Source organism: Eubalaena glacialis, chromosome 15 (assembly GCF_028564815.1).
Source record: "Eubalaena glacialis isolate mEubGla1 chromosome 15, mEubGla1.1.hap2.+ XY, whole genome shotgun sequence".
In the NCBI taxonomy this organism is placed as follows: domain Eukaryota; kingdom Metazoa; phylum Chordata; class Mammalia; order Artiodactyla; family Balaenidae; genus Eubalaena; species Eubalaena glacialis.
This window is the reverse complement of record NC_083730.1, coordinates 48,838,049-48,853,349: the sequence shown is the minus strand read 5'-3', so window position 1 is coordinate 48,853,349 and position 15,301 is coordinate 48,838,049. Positions and strand designations below refer to the sequence as shown.

The following is a 15,301-nucleotide window of genomic DNA, read 5'->3' as shown; positions in this document are numbered from 1 at the left end:
AAACCCCATACCATAAAAGCTATAAATGAAGTCTATTTTTTCCTAGGAAAAGTCATGTTTGAGAAAGTGTGTATTTAAGCCTAAATGTTAGCAAAAGTGATATACAAGTGCCGGTGAAAGAGCTATAAAACTGAGTAGTATACCCAGTGCAGTATTATGTGTAAGAGCTTGGGCTCTTCAGCCAGATAGCCTGGTTCTGAATGCTGGTTCTGCCACATACTAATTGTTTGTCCTTGGTAAAATCACTAAACTGTTTGGTGCCTCAGTTTTCTATTCTGTAAAATAAGCATAATAAGGGTATTTACCTCAAAGGGCCTGTGTGAGGATTGGATAAGTTGGTGTGCATACCGCTTAGAAGAGTGACTGGTATACAGGAAATGCTATTAAGTATTAGCTATTATTTTTAAATAAACACACTTAGTCATTTCAATTTAAGAGCCAGGCTACACGAAGAACAATTTAGTCAAGGAATCATTTGCTGTTATGGACTGATTTTTTTCTTCTTTCCTTTCAATGTTGATAAGGACTGTGAAAATAATGTGTTGGTAAAACAGGAGACATATACATCTGGATTAGGATTGAGCTGGCCAGTAGTTCATGATTCATCTTCTCCCAATCGTCTCCTGATATTCATAACAAACGAAAAACCCTCATGCCATGAAAATTAACTTTCATAGACACCCTATTGCCAAAACCTGCCAAGAATTTTCCACATTATAAAACCAATGGAGCTGAAAGATGAATTACAATCATGATTCATAATGATGCATGCTCCGCTACGTTAGGGAGAAACAGCCCACTGGCCAGAAGGATGGTAGGAGGCGCTTGATTCCTTTCTCCACAGGTTGCAATCTGATGCACAAACCTTGGCTCTATATGCGAAAGAAAGTCGAGGAGCCATTTCTCCATTGTACCCATATTTATTTTGATAAAAGGAGAATTATTTTTTATTGTTTTCCTACTCTCCGACACACACACACACATGCACACACACATACACACACACACACACACCCCTTTCATTTTCCAATACTCAGCAACAAAAATTCCTCTAAAATAATTGGGGAGAATGGTAAGCCTTTACAATAATCTGCCTGCGAGTATGGCCGACTTGACAGTGAGAACAGCAGTGGAATTAGAGAGAAATCAACTTGGCACTTGACTGGATGGAGGTCTTGCAAGAGAGGGACAGGTCAAGAATGAATCCTAGTTTTCGAAAGAGCTCTTGAGTGCATGGTGGAACAATTTACAGAATTGGGAAAGCTGGAAGAGGAGGAGGAGGCTTGGGGGAAGGATCGTGTGTTAGGTGATTGGCCATCCCATATTTGAGTTGTCTAGGAAATATCCAGATTAAGTCTTGAGTAGAGACATAAGGGTCTGGGGTCAAGAAAAGATGAATGGATTGGATTGGTAGTGGTCAGTAAACAGGTGATAATCAAAGCTATGTGAGTACATGAAATTAAAAGAAATTATAGTGTGAGGAGGAAATAAGCTGAGAACCAAATCTTGAAGAATCAGCCTTGAACTGTTGAGTGGACGAGGAGAAATCGGCAAAGAAGGCTGATAAAGGTAAAGGAAATGGAGGAGGAAAATTTTAGAAGGGTCGGGAATTACAGAAGAAAGGACATGAGTTTCACAAAAGAGCAAATGTTTCAGAGTGAAGCCCACCCAAGAATAATTTGCCTCGTGTCTGGATAGATTAAGACAGGTCATGAAACAGTTTAGCAGGATCACATAGTTATAATCAAAATAAATAGTTACATTTTCTCTGCATACCAGAGCAGAAGCATGAATAAATTTTGAAATCCTATTACATACTTACAATTCTTAAATTGTGGAAAATTTACTAAAGTAGTAGATATTTTTATTTGGTAACCAAATTGATCTATTTATTTTAAAAGATAAAGAACCATAATAGCTACCATTTTTTGGACACCTGCTACTCACTGTATTTATTTCTCATGTTTTAAAAGCTGTAAATATTATTATAATCATTTATAGTTGAGTGAACTGAGGCTCAAACAGTTTTCAGAAACTTGACACAACGTCATACAGCTAATTCATGGTAAGCTAGACTCAAATCTGGATCTGGGATCCTTTTGTCCAAAAATTCAAACTATGTAGATTATACTGAAGTATCAATACATTTTCATAAGGACAAAAACAGAAAAAAAAATCATATTTAAAAATAAAAGGAAAATAATACCTTTAATCACTGAATACAATTTGAGAAATATGAAACACTTATCATCCCTAGCAGTGATTTTGAATTCCTTAAAAATATTTTCCAATATTCATCAGCTACCTTTTGTCTATCCTTTTAAACAGCAGTCTGTGGATTTTAGCATATCTTCGTTAAAAAAGGATTCCAAGCATAAACAGACATTAGAGTGTGAATTCAAGAGAACTAGCTCTCGTGCTGGGGGGGGGGGGGGTGATAGAAAGGCACCAGTGTTCATACTGGTTTCCTTTTCTTTGCCAGTCTGTCTCAGTATGTCTGATGGGAGCATGGAATATATAAACTATATTTTCTTATGAGCTTATTCAATATAAGGACTATTGCTACATGTATAGTGTAAGAATATATCTTCAGCCATGATAATTCCACCACTAGAAATGCTCTTTCAGTTTATTTGGGAAAAAAAAAAAAAAGATCGACTGAGCATAAATTGAGCTAAAAATATTTACTTAATTGAAGACGAATGAAAACAAAGTACCTTCTACTCTAAAGTGTAGTTTGGAGATGTGTGCAAACAATTGCAAGAAATGTTTCAGATCGTAAAATATGAACACACAAAGCTTTGAAAATGAAATTAGAAAGGGAAATATTCAGTTGCTGTGAGAACGTGGCTGGGATTAGAGCCTGTGGTAACACACAAGGCAGGCAGGATCCTTTGCAGCCATAAACAGTGAAACAGGATAATGAATTCTGGACACTGACTCCTTGTTTCTTTCCTGTGCTCAGGTTAAAGCCCCATGACTTCTACATGGCTCACTAGACACCCAGAAACACGATTCTCCTGGAAATTAATTCTCGCCCACAGGCAAGAACTTTGCTGGTTGAAGGAGGAACATAACAGGCTTGGAGGGACTTTCATTGTCAGGCATGGCAACAGGAGCAATTGAATCAAGATCTCAGAGTACTCATTCCCTGAGCCTGGATTTTCAGCTTGGGGATGTCCTCTGTGCAAGAATATTTTCTCCAATTGCTTCCATACTATCTCAGACATAGAAGTAATCCGTTCCAGTAAGTGGAATTAATATATTTCTTCAAAAACTTGCTTGAAGTGACTGCCACTCTGCATGGAGTTCATGCTTTGGGATAAGAACAAAGAAATCAGCCTGGATTGATTTTGTTACTTTATTCATGTAAATATTTGGTGAGGGTAGTGATCAAAAGAGAAGATTTGGGAAAATGCAGAGATGGACTTTGTAAAGGGATAGAAGACATTTAGAAAAGCACACATAACAGATGGGAGACCAGTGGGGGTATTGGAAAGAAAAAAAAATACTATTGTTTGGAGGAAGGTCTGTCAGATTAAATAACTAGTACATATTTAGTTAGAGAGGTCATAGGTTATAATTATGTGTTCTGAATGCTTGGAACTATTATGTCTATGTTAATAAAAATGGAATCTAATGAATTCTTGGATTTGGGAAAACATATATTTTTCAATAAATTTATTAGTGATGGCTTTATGATAGCCAGGTATAGAAATTAATCCAAAAGAGCTTAAACATAAAAGAGAATGTATTGACTCTAGGGGTAAGGTTTCCCATCAAGTCCTAATCTGGTGCTCAAATACCATAGGATGATGAATTTCACTGTTTACCTCTCAGTTATGCTTTCCTCCTTTTTTTTGGCTTCATCCTCAGGCAGCCTCCCTATACTCGGAGATGGACAGCTCCAGGTTTACTTTTACACCTATTCCCCAGGTGGAAAAAGTGTGTCTTCCTCAATAATTGCCACAAATTCCTGAAATGGTGTCAGGTGACCTGTGTCACATCTCCAAGCTTGAATAATTCACTGTGTCCAAGAGTGTGGACTCTAAGACTGGCTCTCCAGGATGATGGAGACACCCTTGTCCTTGAAAGTGGAAAGCAATCAATTTCACTAAACCACATGGAACGAAAGAAGGAAAATTGGGGTATGATAGTGGAAGAAAGGAAGGTGAAGCTAGACAAATGAAACAACAGAAAAACAGGTTTTTCAACCTGGAAAGAAGGATTAAGATATAGGAGAAACGATGAGAAAGTTGTTGAATAATTTTGTTCTTGTGGTCAAAGAATAGAGGTAAGGCAAGAACACTGTTTAAATTTAACCAACCAGAACAGGGAGCCTGGCTGAGATCAACCTACAGTTTCCTGTCCCAGTTGCCTCAGATGGGGACTTCCCTTCTGTCATAGCAGAAGAGTAAAGTGGTTTAGAGCAGCAGTCCCCAACATTTTTGGCATCAGGGACCGGTTTCATGGAAGACAATTTTTCCATGGACTTGGCGGTGGGGGGATGGTTCAGGCGGTAATGCGAGCGATGGGGAGCGATGGAGAGCGGCAGATGAAGCTTCACTCGCTCACCCACCACTCACCTCCTGCTGTGTGGCCCTGTTCCTAACAGGCTGTGGACCTGAACCAGTCCGCAGCCCAAGGGTTGGGGACCCCTGGTGTAGAGGCATCTTCCTGGGTCCCTAAACAAGTTCCAAAACTTACTAATTCTATGATTTTGAACAAGATCGTTAACATCTCTGTGCCTCACTTTCCTCCTCTGGAAAATGTGTGTACCTCTCTCATGGGGCAGTGGTGAAGAGCAGTTGAAAATATAAAGTGCTTAGAAGGGCATGTGGTCCATAGGAGGCTTATATCAGTATTAGTCATTCTTGTTTTTATTAATGCAATTATAATAAGAAAAGCCACAGGCAAATGTGAACATATGTATGGGTGACACAACATATGATATTAGAAGTTCATCCTCAGAGGGGATGACAGAAGGGATTTGAGTTGAATACAAAGTGTGAGATCACATAGAAAATCACTGAGAGTGACCTGGTTATAGAATTCGCTGGTTTTTTCTCCCTGTAGTATATTTGTGATCAGAGTCAAACCAAATTAGCATCGATTAAATTTTTCTAACTCGTTGCTCTGTGGGTATCTCTTCCTGGAAGAAATTTGTGATAGGCAGCCTTTAAGATGGTTCCCAATCCTTCCTACTTCCTGATATGCATGCCCTTGTGTAATTTCCACCCCTTGGATGTAGGATGGACTTATTCACTTGCTTCTGATGACTAGAATATGACAGAATTTGTGTGATGGATGCCACTTCTGAGATTTGGTTATAAAAAAGCTATGGCTACTGTCTGGGCATGCTGTCTAAATCTCTCTTTCAGGTCACTTTACCTGGGAGTATCTAGCTGCCCTGATGTGAAGCAGCCCTGTGGTGAGGGGCTGACTCCCACCAATAACCACCTGAGTGAAATCAGAAGCAAGTCCCTCCATCTCTAAATGAGCCTTTGTATGAGTCCACAGCTCTGGCTGACAGCTCAACTGTAACCTCATGAGAAACCTTGAGCCAGAGGCACTCAGCTAAAGCCACATCCTGAGCCCTGACCCACAGACACTGTACAGTAATAAACATTTATTTACTTAAAACAATACTTAAAACAATAAATACTGCTTTAAGCTTCTAAGTTTGGGAGTAATTTGTTATATGATGATAGATAACTAATAAATAATTTCTAGACTAAAAACTGTAGGACATAATCATACAATAGTTTTCATGACTTGGTGTGATTTACTAGTAAATATGGCAACTTTTTGCCTGAAAGGATCCCCATGGCCCTTTCTGCCATCAAGGAGAGATGAACCACCCCAAGTAGAGAGAATGGAGGAAGCTGTCAACTAATTTGTTAGTATTTAAACAAACACACTTTTACGCAATCCTGATCATAACCTTTGCTAGACCATAATATGTAGGTATATATCATGCCATAGAGAGGAGAGAGAAAGCATATAAAATTATTTTGGGCCCCCAATCTCCATAAGTTCAACCTGGGGATAAGATATATACAGGTAATTCATTAAGTTAAGCCATAGTACAATAAATTAAGTGCCAGAATGGTGTACTATGACAGAGTAGTTATTCCAGTTAATTTGAAAGATCAAAAATGTACTTTATTTTGATAAACTCAACTTTTTCATGCCTCCTTTCTGCTCAGCAGAAGGGAAATTATTTTTAGACCAACCTGGCAAATTCAATCCAAACCAATAACTTTTATTCTACCCTGGGTAATAAAATAGCAGATTCTCCCCGGAAATAATCAAATTCAGGTAGTCTCATTCCCTCAGTCATTGTTCACAATTCCAAGTTTTCTTTCTGAGCTTCCTCCCCAATTCTCCACACTTTTTTTTTTTTGTGTCTGAAACAAGGAAAACAGGGAGGAAGGTCATCTGCTGCTGTGGTCGAGGGACCGTGAAGCTGTATGGTTTATTCGATGTCATTTCTCTGTGGCTTCTGGCATCTGGTGTTTTCATGTTGTCCTGTATTGCCTCTGGTGCCGAAGGCAAATGATGCCGGCTACCTTGTAGAACATTTCAGAGTTCCTAAGTCCTCAGCTGGGCAGCTGCTGTGGCCCTCCAGTGCAGCGAAGTCTCTATGAAATGCCACAGATTCTCTCTGCTTTCCTGAAGTCGTTTGTGTGAGTAGCACACTGGTTCAAGTGCCAGCTACTGTCTATTGCTTTCTGTGAGCTTATTAGAAATCTTGGAGTCAATGCCATCCCAACTAGGATTCCCATGTGATGGGCAGTTTCTGAGAATGGTATAGGGGGTGGGCTATTCTCTCTCTCATTCTATGTCTCCCTTTCTCTCTTTTTTGGACTGCTTACGCTAGGGGAAGTCAGATGCAATGCTAGGTCCTGTGGCAGTCCTGCGGAAATGTCCACGTGTCTAGGAACTGAGGGAAGACTCAAGTCTACAGTTAGTGAAGGGTGTAGGACCTGCAGGGATCTCCTTCAATCCAAGAGTGCACAATGAACAGAGCCCACCTGAACAAGCTTGGAAATGGACCAAACCCCAGAAGAGATGACAAATATTTAGTAGAGACTACAGCCCTAGCTGACAGCTTGACTGCCACCTCATGAGAGACTTTGACCCAGAGATATACCTAGCTAGGCCATGCTTGGCTTTTTGAACTATAGAAACTATGATAATAAATGTGTATTTTATAAGTGCCAAGTATCAGAGTAGTTTCTTAAACTGCATAGATAACTAATACATCATGTCACCTGGTGAGTATTGTATATTACTTCTCCCAAGCCCTGGCATCACTGCAGGTCGTGTGTATATCAAGATACAGATTATAAATTGGGACCATGCCCTTTTCTCAGAAACCACCCCAAAACTACAAGGGAGATTCTCTTGTGGTGAAAGTTTTTACAGGGTAACATAATTAAACGTTCTTCTACCCATACCCCTGCACAAAGGAGGAAGAAAAGATAAATTACCAGAGTCTAAGGCTCTCCAGAGGCTGTTCTACAAACCTCTGACATCCCTACCCTGCTAATACCCGTATTCCCTCTTCATATCTTCTAGTGGTAAATGCTGCAAAAACAGTTATACTTAAATAAAATAAAATTTTTAAAAATGTATATATATATATATATACATACAACAGACACAGAAAACAAACTTATGGCTACCAAAGGGGAAAGAGGGAAGGGAGGGATAAATTAGGAGTATGGAATTAACAGATACACACTACTATGTATAAAATAGATAAACAACAAGGATCTACTATATAGCACAGGGAACTATATTCAATATCTTGTAATAACATATAATGGAAAAGAATGTGAAAAAGAATAATATATATCTGAATCAATTTGCTGTACACCTAAAACATTGTAAATCAACTATACTTCGATGAAAAATTAAACTTAAAAATCCCAGCTCTTTTAAGTATAGTGTGTATTTAATAAAGAAAATTATCTTTAAGAAAACCCAGCTCTTTTTTACTTGAAACTTGTTGCAGATTGGGAAAACCCTGAAGTAGGAATAAAACTTTCTTAATGTTTAGCTGTTTGAATAAATGTGTCATTATCCTCAGACATGAGCACTCTCCCTAGTCATTCATATACTCTCCACATAGTCACCGTGAAGAGACAGACAGCAGTAAGCCAGGAAAGCAGGGGAAGAAACCACCTAATGTTAACTCACGGTATAATGTAGCAGAATTCTCTGAGGAAGATATCAGTGGAAGCTGGTCTTGTGGATGAGGTGGGATTTGTTCTGAGCCTTAAAGGATTGGAGGATTTGCATAAATAGATTGGAGGTTTAAAATCATTTCAGAAAGTGCAAAGAAAAAAAAAAAAACGGCGCAAAAGGCACTAAGATCAAAATTGCATTTGAAGGGATAGTGGGAAAAGGAAATTTGTAGGAACAGGGCTCTCTGTTAGGCAGCCGAAAGAGAACAATTTCTATCACACTGGATTACTCAGAGTCTGACCATTATCCAGAGACAAAGAGATGTTTTTGAGTAGAGGAATAAGACAATGAAATTAATGACATAATAAATTGATGAAATGGCAGTTGATAACCAAAGAATAAATATTTATTGAGGGTCTTCTATGCATCAAGCATAACACCGAAAGTACAATGGTAAGCAGAGGGATATAGCTGCTACCCTCATAGAGCTTACTATCCACTGAGGAAAACCATAATTTTAAAAGTAAATCATATAGTTTGTGCTCAAAGTGCTTGGAAGTTGAAATTCAGTGACACGAGAGGCTAGAAGGAGAGAACTTCATGGAGTTAGGCTTTCCTAAAGGTTTTTTCAAAGGAAACTTTTTGTTTTGAGGTAATTACAGATTCAAATGCAGTTGTAAGAAATAATACAGATTCCACATATCTGTTGCCCAGGTTTCTTCAACGGTTACACATTGAGTAACCATAGAACAGTATCACAACCAGGGTATGGACATTGATACAGTGAAGATGCAGAGTATTTCCCTCACAAGGATTTCTCATGTTGCCTTCTTTAGCCACACCTACTTCCTTCTTGCTCCACCCCCACATTCATCTCTGAACTGCTAATGTGGTCTCCACTTCTAAAATGTTGGCATTTCAAAAATGCTACATAAATGGGATATGCAGTGTATAACTGGTGATTGGCCTTTCATATTCTGCATAATTTTGTGCATGTATCAATATCTTATTCCTTTCTTATGGCCAAATAATTTTTCTTGGTATGGAAGTATTACAGTGTATTTTTTTGTAATAATGTATCTTTTTAAAAAAAAATTTATTTATTTGGTTGCACCAGGTCTTAGTTGTGGCAGGTGGGCTCCTCAGCTGCGGCTCACCAGCTCCTTAGTTGTGGCATGCAAACTCTTAGTTGAGGCATACACGTGGGATCTAGTTCCCTGACCAGGGATCGAACCCAGGCCCCCTGCATTGGGAGCACAGAGTCTTATCCACTGCGCCACCAGGAAGTCCCTACAGTGTATTATTTTTAAGACTGCCAAATCGCTTTCTAGAGGGGTTGTATTATTTTACATTCCCTTCAATAATATATGAGTGATCCAGTTTCTCCACATCTTCTGCAACATTTGGCATCGTCATTTTTTAGGTATATAGAAATAATTCATTGTGGTTATAATTTGCATCTTCCAAGGGGCTGATGATGTTGAACATCTTTTCATGTGCTTATTTTTGATCTGTATATGAAATATCTGTTTGTGTCTTTTGTCCATTTTAAATGAGGTTTATAGTTGTGGCAAGCGGGGGCTACTCTTCGTTGTTGTGTGCAGGCTTCTCATTGCGGTGGCTTCTCTCATTGCAGAGCATGGGCTCTAGGCACACGGGCTTCAGTAGTTGTGGCTCGCGGGCTCAGTAGTTGTGGCTCACAGGCTCTAGAGCGCAGGCTCAGCAGTTGTGGCGCACGGTCTTAGTTACCCCACGGCATGTGGGATCTTCCTGGACCAGGGATCGAACCCGTGTCCCCTTCATGGCAGGCGGATTCTTAACCATTGCGCCACCAGGGAAGCCCAGTTTATTTACTTTAATGTGTGTCTTGAGAGTTTTCTTATGTTCTAGATACATGTGGTCTGCAATTTTTTTTCTCCCAGTCCGTATCTTGGCTTTTCAATCTCTTAAAAGGGTCTTTCACAGAGCAAAACATTTAAAATTTTGATAAAGTCTAATGTTAATTTTTCCTTTTATGGATCATGCTTTTAGTGTCAAGTCTAAGAACACTTTGCCTAACCATAGATACTAAATTTTTTTCCTTTTTTTTAAAAGTTTAATAGTCTTACATTTTCCATTTAAGTCCATGATCCATATTGAGTTGATTTTTGTATCATGTGAGAGACTTAAGTCAAGGTTTACTTTTCCTGCCTGTAGATGTCTAATTACTCCAACACCATTTGTTGAAAAGGCTCTCTTTTTGTTTCTCTGTTTTAATTTTCCTGCCTCCCGTGGTTTACACGAACATATTTTAGAATACCATTTTGATTTATCTGAAGTGTTTTTGAGTGTATCTCTTTGTATAGCTTTCTTAGTGCTTGCTCTAGGCATTACATTTTATGTACATAACTTATCATAGTCCAATAGTATTGTGATTTAACCAGTTCAAATATTTTAGTATATTAAATAGTCTTACATTTATGTGAATTTGGAATTATACTGATCTAGAGAATTGTCCTACTTTTTCATTAATATTATATTTTATGTCTTTTCTTATTTAATTAAATAAGCTTCAAAAAAAAAACCAAATCAACAACAAAAAGTATACAAACCTCATCTCCCTCTGCATCTCCTTACCATCCTACATTTATAATATTTATAATTATATTCATTATAATAAATGTATATATTTTGTATATTGTACTTGTATATTTATATTCATTTATATGTTTATATTTAATAAATATTATTTATCAAATAATATTTATTAAATATAAACAGTTTCTCTATAGACTTTTAGAACCATATCAAAAGCATTTTAATTTTGGGGTCACCCTTAAAACAATTTAGAAGACTCACGATAAGAAGAATATTTTGTATTTAGCCATATTTTTGCTTACTATGTTGTTTTTTTTCCTTTGATATTCCAAAACTCCTTCACTTGTTTCTTTTCTGTTTAGAGAGCTTTCTTTAGCCATTCTTATAGGATAAAGGTCTGCTGGTGAAAGATTCTTTTAATTTACCTTCATCTAAGAATGTTTTGATTTTTCCCCTCACTCCTGGAGGATATGCTAACTGGACACTGTACACTGGGCTGCCAGTTCTCTTTCAGACTTGAAAAGTGTTAGATCACTTCCTTCTGACTTACATGTTTTCTAATGAAAAGTCCTCTGTCATTCAATTATGTTCCCTCTATAGGTAACATGTCATTTCTTTTTCACTGCTTTCAAGACTTTTTCTTTGTCTTAAGTTTTCAGAAGTTTGACTATGATGTTTTATAAAAGTATAGAATTCCTTGGGTTTTATGCCATTTGGAGTTTGCTCACCTCAAATCTTTAGGTTTATGTCTGTTGCCAAATTTGAGAATTTTTCAGCCTTTATTTTTAAGTACTTTTTCATCTCTGTGCTCTATCTCCTCTTCTTCCAAAAGTCTGCAATGTATTTTAAAGGGTAAATAGGAAGTGACTGATAAGTTTTAATCAAGGGACTTATATCGTTAAGCTTTTAATGAGAAACAAGCCATCCCACAACTTAGTGGGTTCAAACAACAATTATTTAATTAGCTCACAACTCCGTGGGCTGGCAATTTGGGTTGGTCTCAGCAGGGTAGCTTTTTTTCCAGGTCTTAGCTGGTTTTAACTATGCATCTTCGGTTAGCTGCTGTGTTGGCTAGAGGCAGGTGACTGTGGAAAGTCTGCACTGGGATGGCTTGTCTCAAATGTCCCTTGACCTTCCAGCAGACTAAACTGAGCTTTCTCACCTGGTGGTGGAAGTCCTGAATGACCTATGAGAAGCAAGCTCCAATGTGTAACAACTTTGCAAGACTCTGCTATTGGTATGCTTGCTAATGTCCCATTGGCCAGAGTAAGTCACATAACGAACCCAAATTCAAGGGATGGAAAAATAGATTCCAACTTTCAATGGCAGGGGAAAATTTTTGCAATCCAGTGCAGGGCTATTATAATCTTTTTAAAAGAGTATTTGATACTTTGAGAGGTATGATTTGCAAGAATCAAAAGTTAAGGCAGAGAGATCATTTTAAATAGGAAGAGAGAGAAAACTGGAGATTTAAAATATGGTTAAGGGGTAGCATTGACAAGTGATTCATTATGCGCGAGTAGAGCAGAAACGATGTGTCATGCATCGCTATTAGGTTCCTGTCTTGAGCAATTTGAGGAATAGTAGTGACATTTATTGAATTGGGAACCCTAGAAGTGGCAAGATAAAGACAAGGGTAATGAGTTCAGTTTTGGATAAATTTTATTTGAGGTACTGAAAGGCATCCAAGTGGAAATATTGACTACGTTATTCAGCAGAGGGCCAGGGTTTAAGAAAAGAGTTTTGGATGGAAAGAAAACCATCTGTAAGTTATCAACTTATTGACCATACATGGCTTTGGTCATAGAAATGGGTGAGTTAAATGTTAATATTCATAAGAGTTGTATGGTTCTGAAAATAAGAAAAATGGAATAAGTGCAGGATACTATTGAGTTCAACAATCTTTAGCAGTAGTCAGAAGGATATTTTATTTTACTATTTTATTAAGCACACATATCTTTAGTATTTGTTTAAAAGACTTGAGTATGTTTGTCAAAAGACAAATAAGTGCAAAATCCAATCTTAGTTATCCCCCATTGTGGAAGCTACAGACTGACTTGCATGAGAGAAGGGTCAGGTGATTATACATGTGTAACAAGGAGTCAGGGCTGTATGATCATAGGATCATATCCCTCATGGTATTATGTAATTATTAATATAACAACTCCAAATAGAGTCTAGTCTGTCTGATCAGGGTTGCTAACAAGAATTCACTCAGTAAAATAATAATAGACAAAATTCAAAAATATTTGGGATGATATTTGACTTAGTTTCAACTATGGAAATTGAACTGGATTTCTGAAGTCCAGAGATCATGACCAGCCAAAATTTCTGGCCATATGTCACCTCTGTCTAGTGTGTATGTTTCTTAGTGTGTTTATGCATCTTTCAGCTCTAGGTGGAATTAGAATAAAGTACAGAGATATTTTTAAGAGAAGTAAATTAGATATTTTTATCTTAGGATAGAATCTATACATCATTTTTTGTATATGTGAAATTTAATAGAATTTGGCAAGTTTGAGTGACAGCCTCGTAAACCCAATTTAAAACGTTATTGGGTAATTGATTCAGAATGGTGATGTAAGCTGAAATCGTGCTAAGTTTATGTACAATATGTTATGAACATTTATACAAACTTCAACTGTAACATATTTATAAGTTAATTTCTTGGATTTATAAAAATCCCTAATACTTGAGAAGGCTTTTTCTCAGAAAACTGAAATGCTTAAAATGAATCTAAAATATATTCTATTTATAAATTCTGTTTAAAATATTTGAAGTAGTATTCAAAGTCCCTTTATAAAGATTATGGTTTTTCTAGACTTATACGTTGAATAGAATTTGCTAACTGAACTTAAGTACCTGACAAGGGTTTTGAATTTGTAACTTCAGAAAGTTAAATTTAAAATAAATCATAAAACTCTGTGAAGTCTTTCTTACATACAAAATCTACCCTGAACTCAAAACAAGAAGGAACTAAGTTAGAAGACTGTTGCATGAAATGAGGAAATCTGTTACATAGAGGAGCAGGAAGAGGGGACACTGCAGGGGTAGAAGAATGGGACCTGAAATGATGCAAGTACAATACTAGAACCAGAATAAGATGCTGGGAGTCTTGAGATGGAATGAACCTTGAGTTGTACAATGTCTTATTAAGGTTAATGTTTAATATAAAGTTCAAGAATGTCCAAAATTGAGAGCTAGCGAAGAGCAAGGCAAGGAGTTGATCCTCCCTATGCTCCCACTAGACCATCGGGAGACCCATTTGCAACAAACTGCCCTTCAGTTCTTTTACTCCCTTCATCTCCAATCTTGCATAATGACAGATGGACAAAACAAGTTGTAAGAATGAGCCTGTCCACATTGGTTGGAGTGTTATAGGGGAATGGGTGTTCAGAACAAACCATGGGCTCATGAGAGCTAATTTACAACCTCCCCACTCAAGTGAAGCAGCCTCACTGTTTTATCCCTTCCTTTCCCCAGAATTGGAAAGATACACTAGGTGTCCTCCTTGCTTCATACTCTCTCATATTCATACCGTAATCCTCTAGGAATGTTTAGACTTCTACATGCCTTGGAGGCTAATGGTATAAGACTATAACCTTTCCTTTTTCTTTGTTCTCAACCACTGATGTTTTAATTACTCTTTCTGCATTAATTTTTAAAGACAAAATAGCACGTGACTGGTAATCTTTCTCTTCTCACTAGGCTCTTCTACTATTTTGGGTGACTTCTGTTTTACCGATATCCTGATCCTCAATTTCTTGACATTTTCATCTACATGGAGTATTTTTCCCATTCCAGTTCAGCCATTTACTCCCATAACCCCATCCTGAACCTTATTCCTTGAGTCGTCTCTGCTTCTTTTTTTTAATTTTGTTCTATAACTTTATTGAACAATCAGCAGTTAATTCTCATCCACACTAACTATCTGTAGATTTTTGAAAGTGGGGACAGGTACATAGGTAACCAACATATAGAGCTTGTTTGGTGAATCTTCATCTTCATTACACTTTCTGGACAACTGCACACAGATATGGTATGGGACATTTCTTATTCCTTTGGCCCAGACAGCTTTCTTGAGCCTGGTGTCAATGTGTAAATCTGGAGTTCCCATCTCCTTCATGGCAAATTTCCAGATTTTTTTGAGTGCCCGAGGGGCACGCTTCTTGAAACCCACTCCTTGGATGTGCTTGTGAATGTTGATAGCGTATTCTTTGGTCACCACCTCATTGATGGTGGACCGACCCTTCTTCTCGCCACCCTTCTTTGCGAGAGCCATCCTGCCATGCCGGGGTTGGAAAGAAAGAGAGCAAGGGATTGTGGGAGGATCTTCTCTGCTTCTGATAACATATAAGCAGGATCACAGAGATGACCACAGCCTCCTAGCCTTCCATCCTTCCAAATAGCCATCAAATCTATTGGGTGGGCCAAAATGTTCATTTGTTTTTTTCCGTAAGATGGCTCTAGTAGCACTTAATTATCTTTAACTTCATTTGAAACAATTTTGTTAGATTGTATGTGACAG

At 37.7% G+C, this 15,301-nt stretch overlaps 1 protein-coding gene across 1 annotated transcript; it reads right to left on the bottom strand.

Annotated features, from left to right (window-relative positions):
• Nucleotides 1-14,680: 14,680 nt before the first annotated feature.
• On the bottom strand, nucleotides 14,681-15,055 carry LOC133075714 (large ribosomal subunit protein eL31-like). The gene has a single exon (XM_061170060.1). The coding sequence runs from the start codon at nucleotides 15,053-15,055 to the stop codon at nucleotides 14,681-14,683; it is 375 nt and encodes a 124-aa protein (XP_061026043.1).
• Between the last annotated feature and the right edge of the window lie 246 nt (nucleotides 15,056-15,301).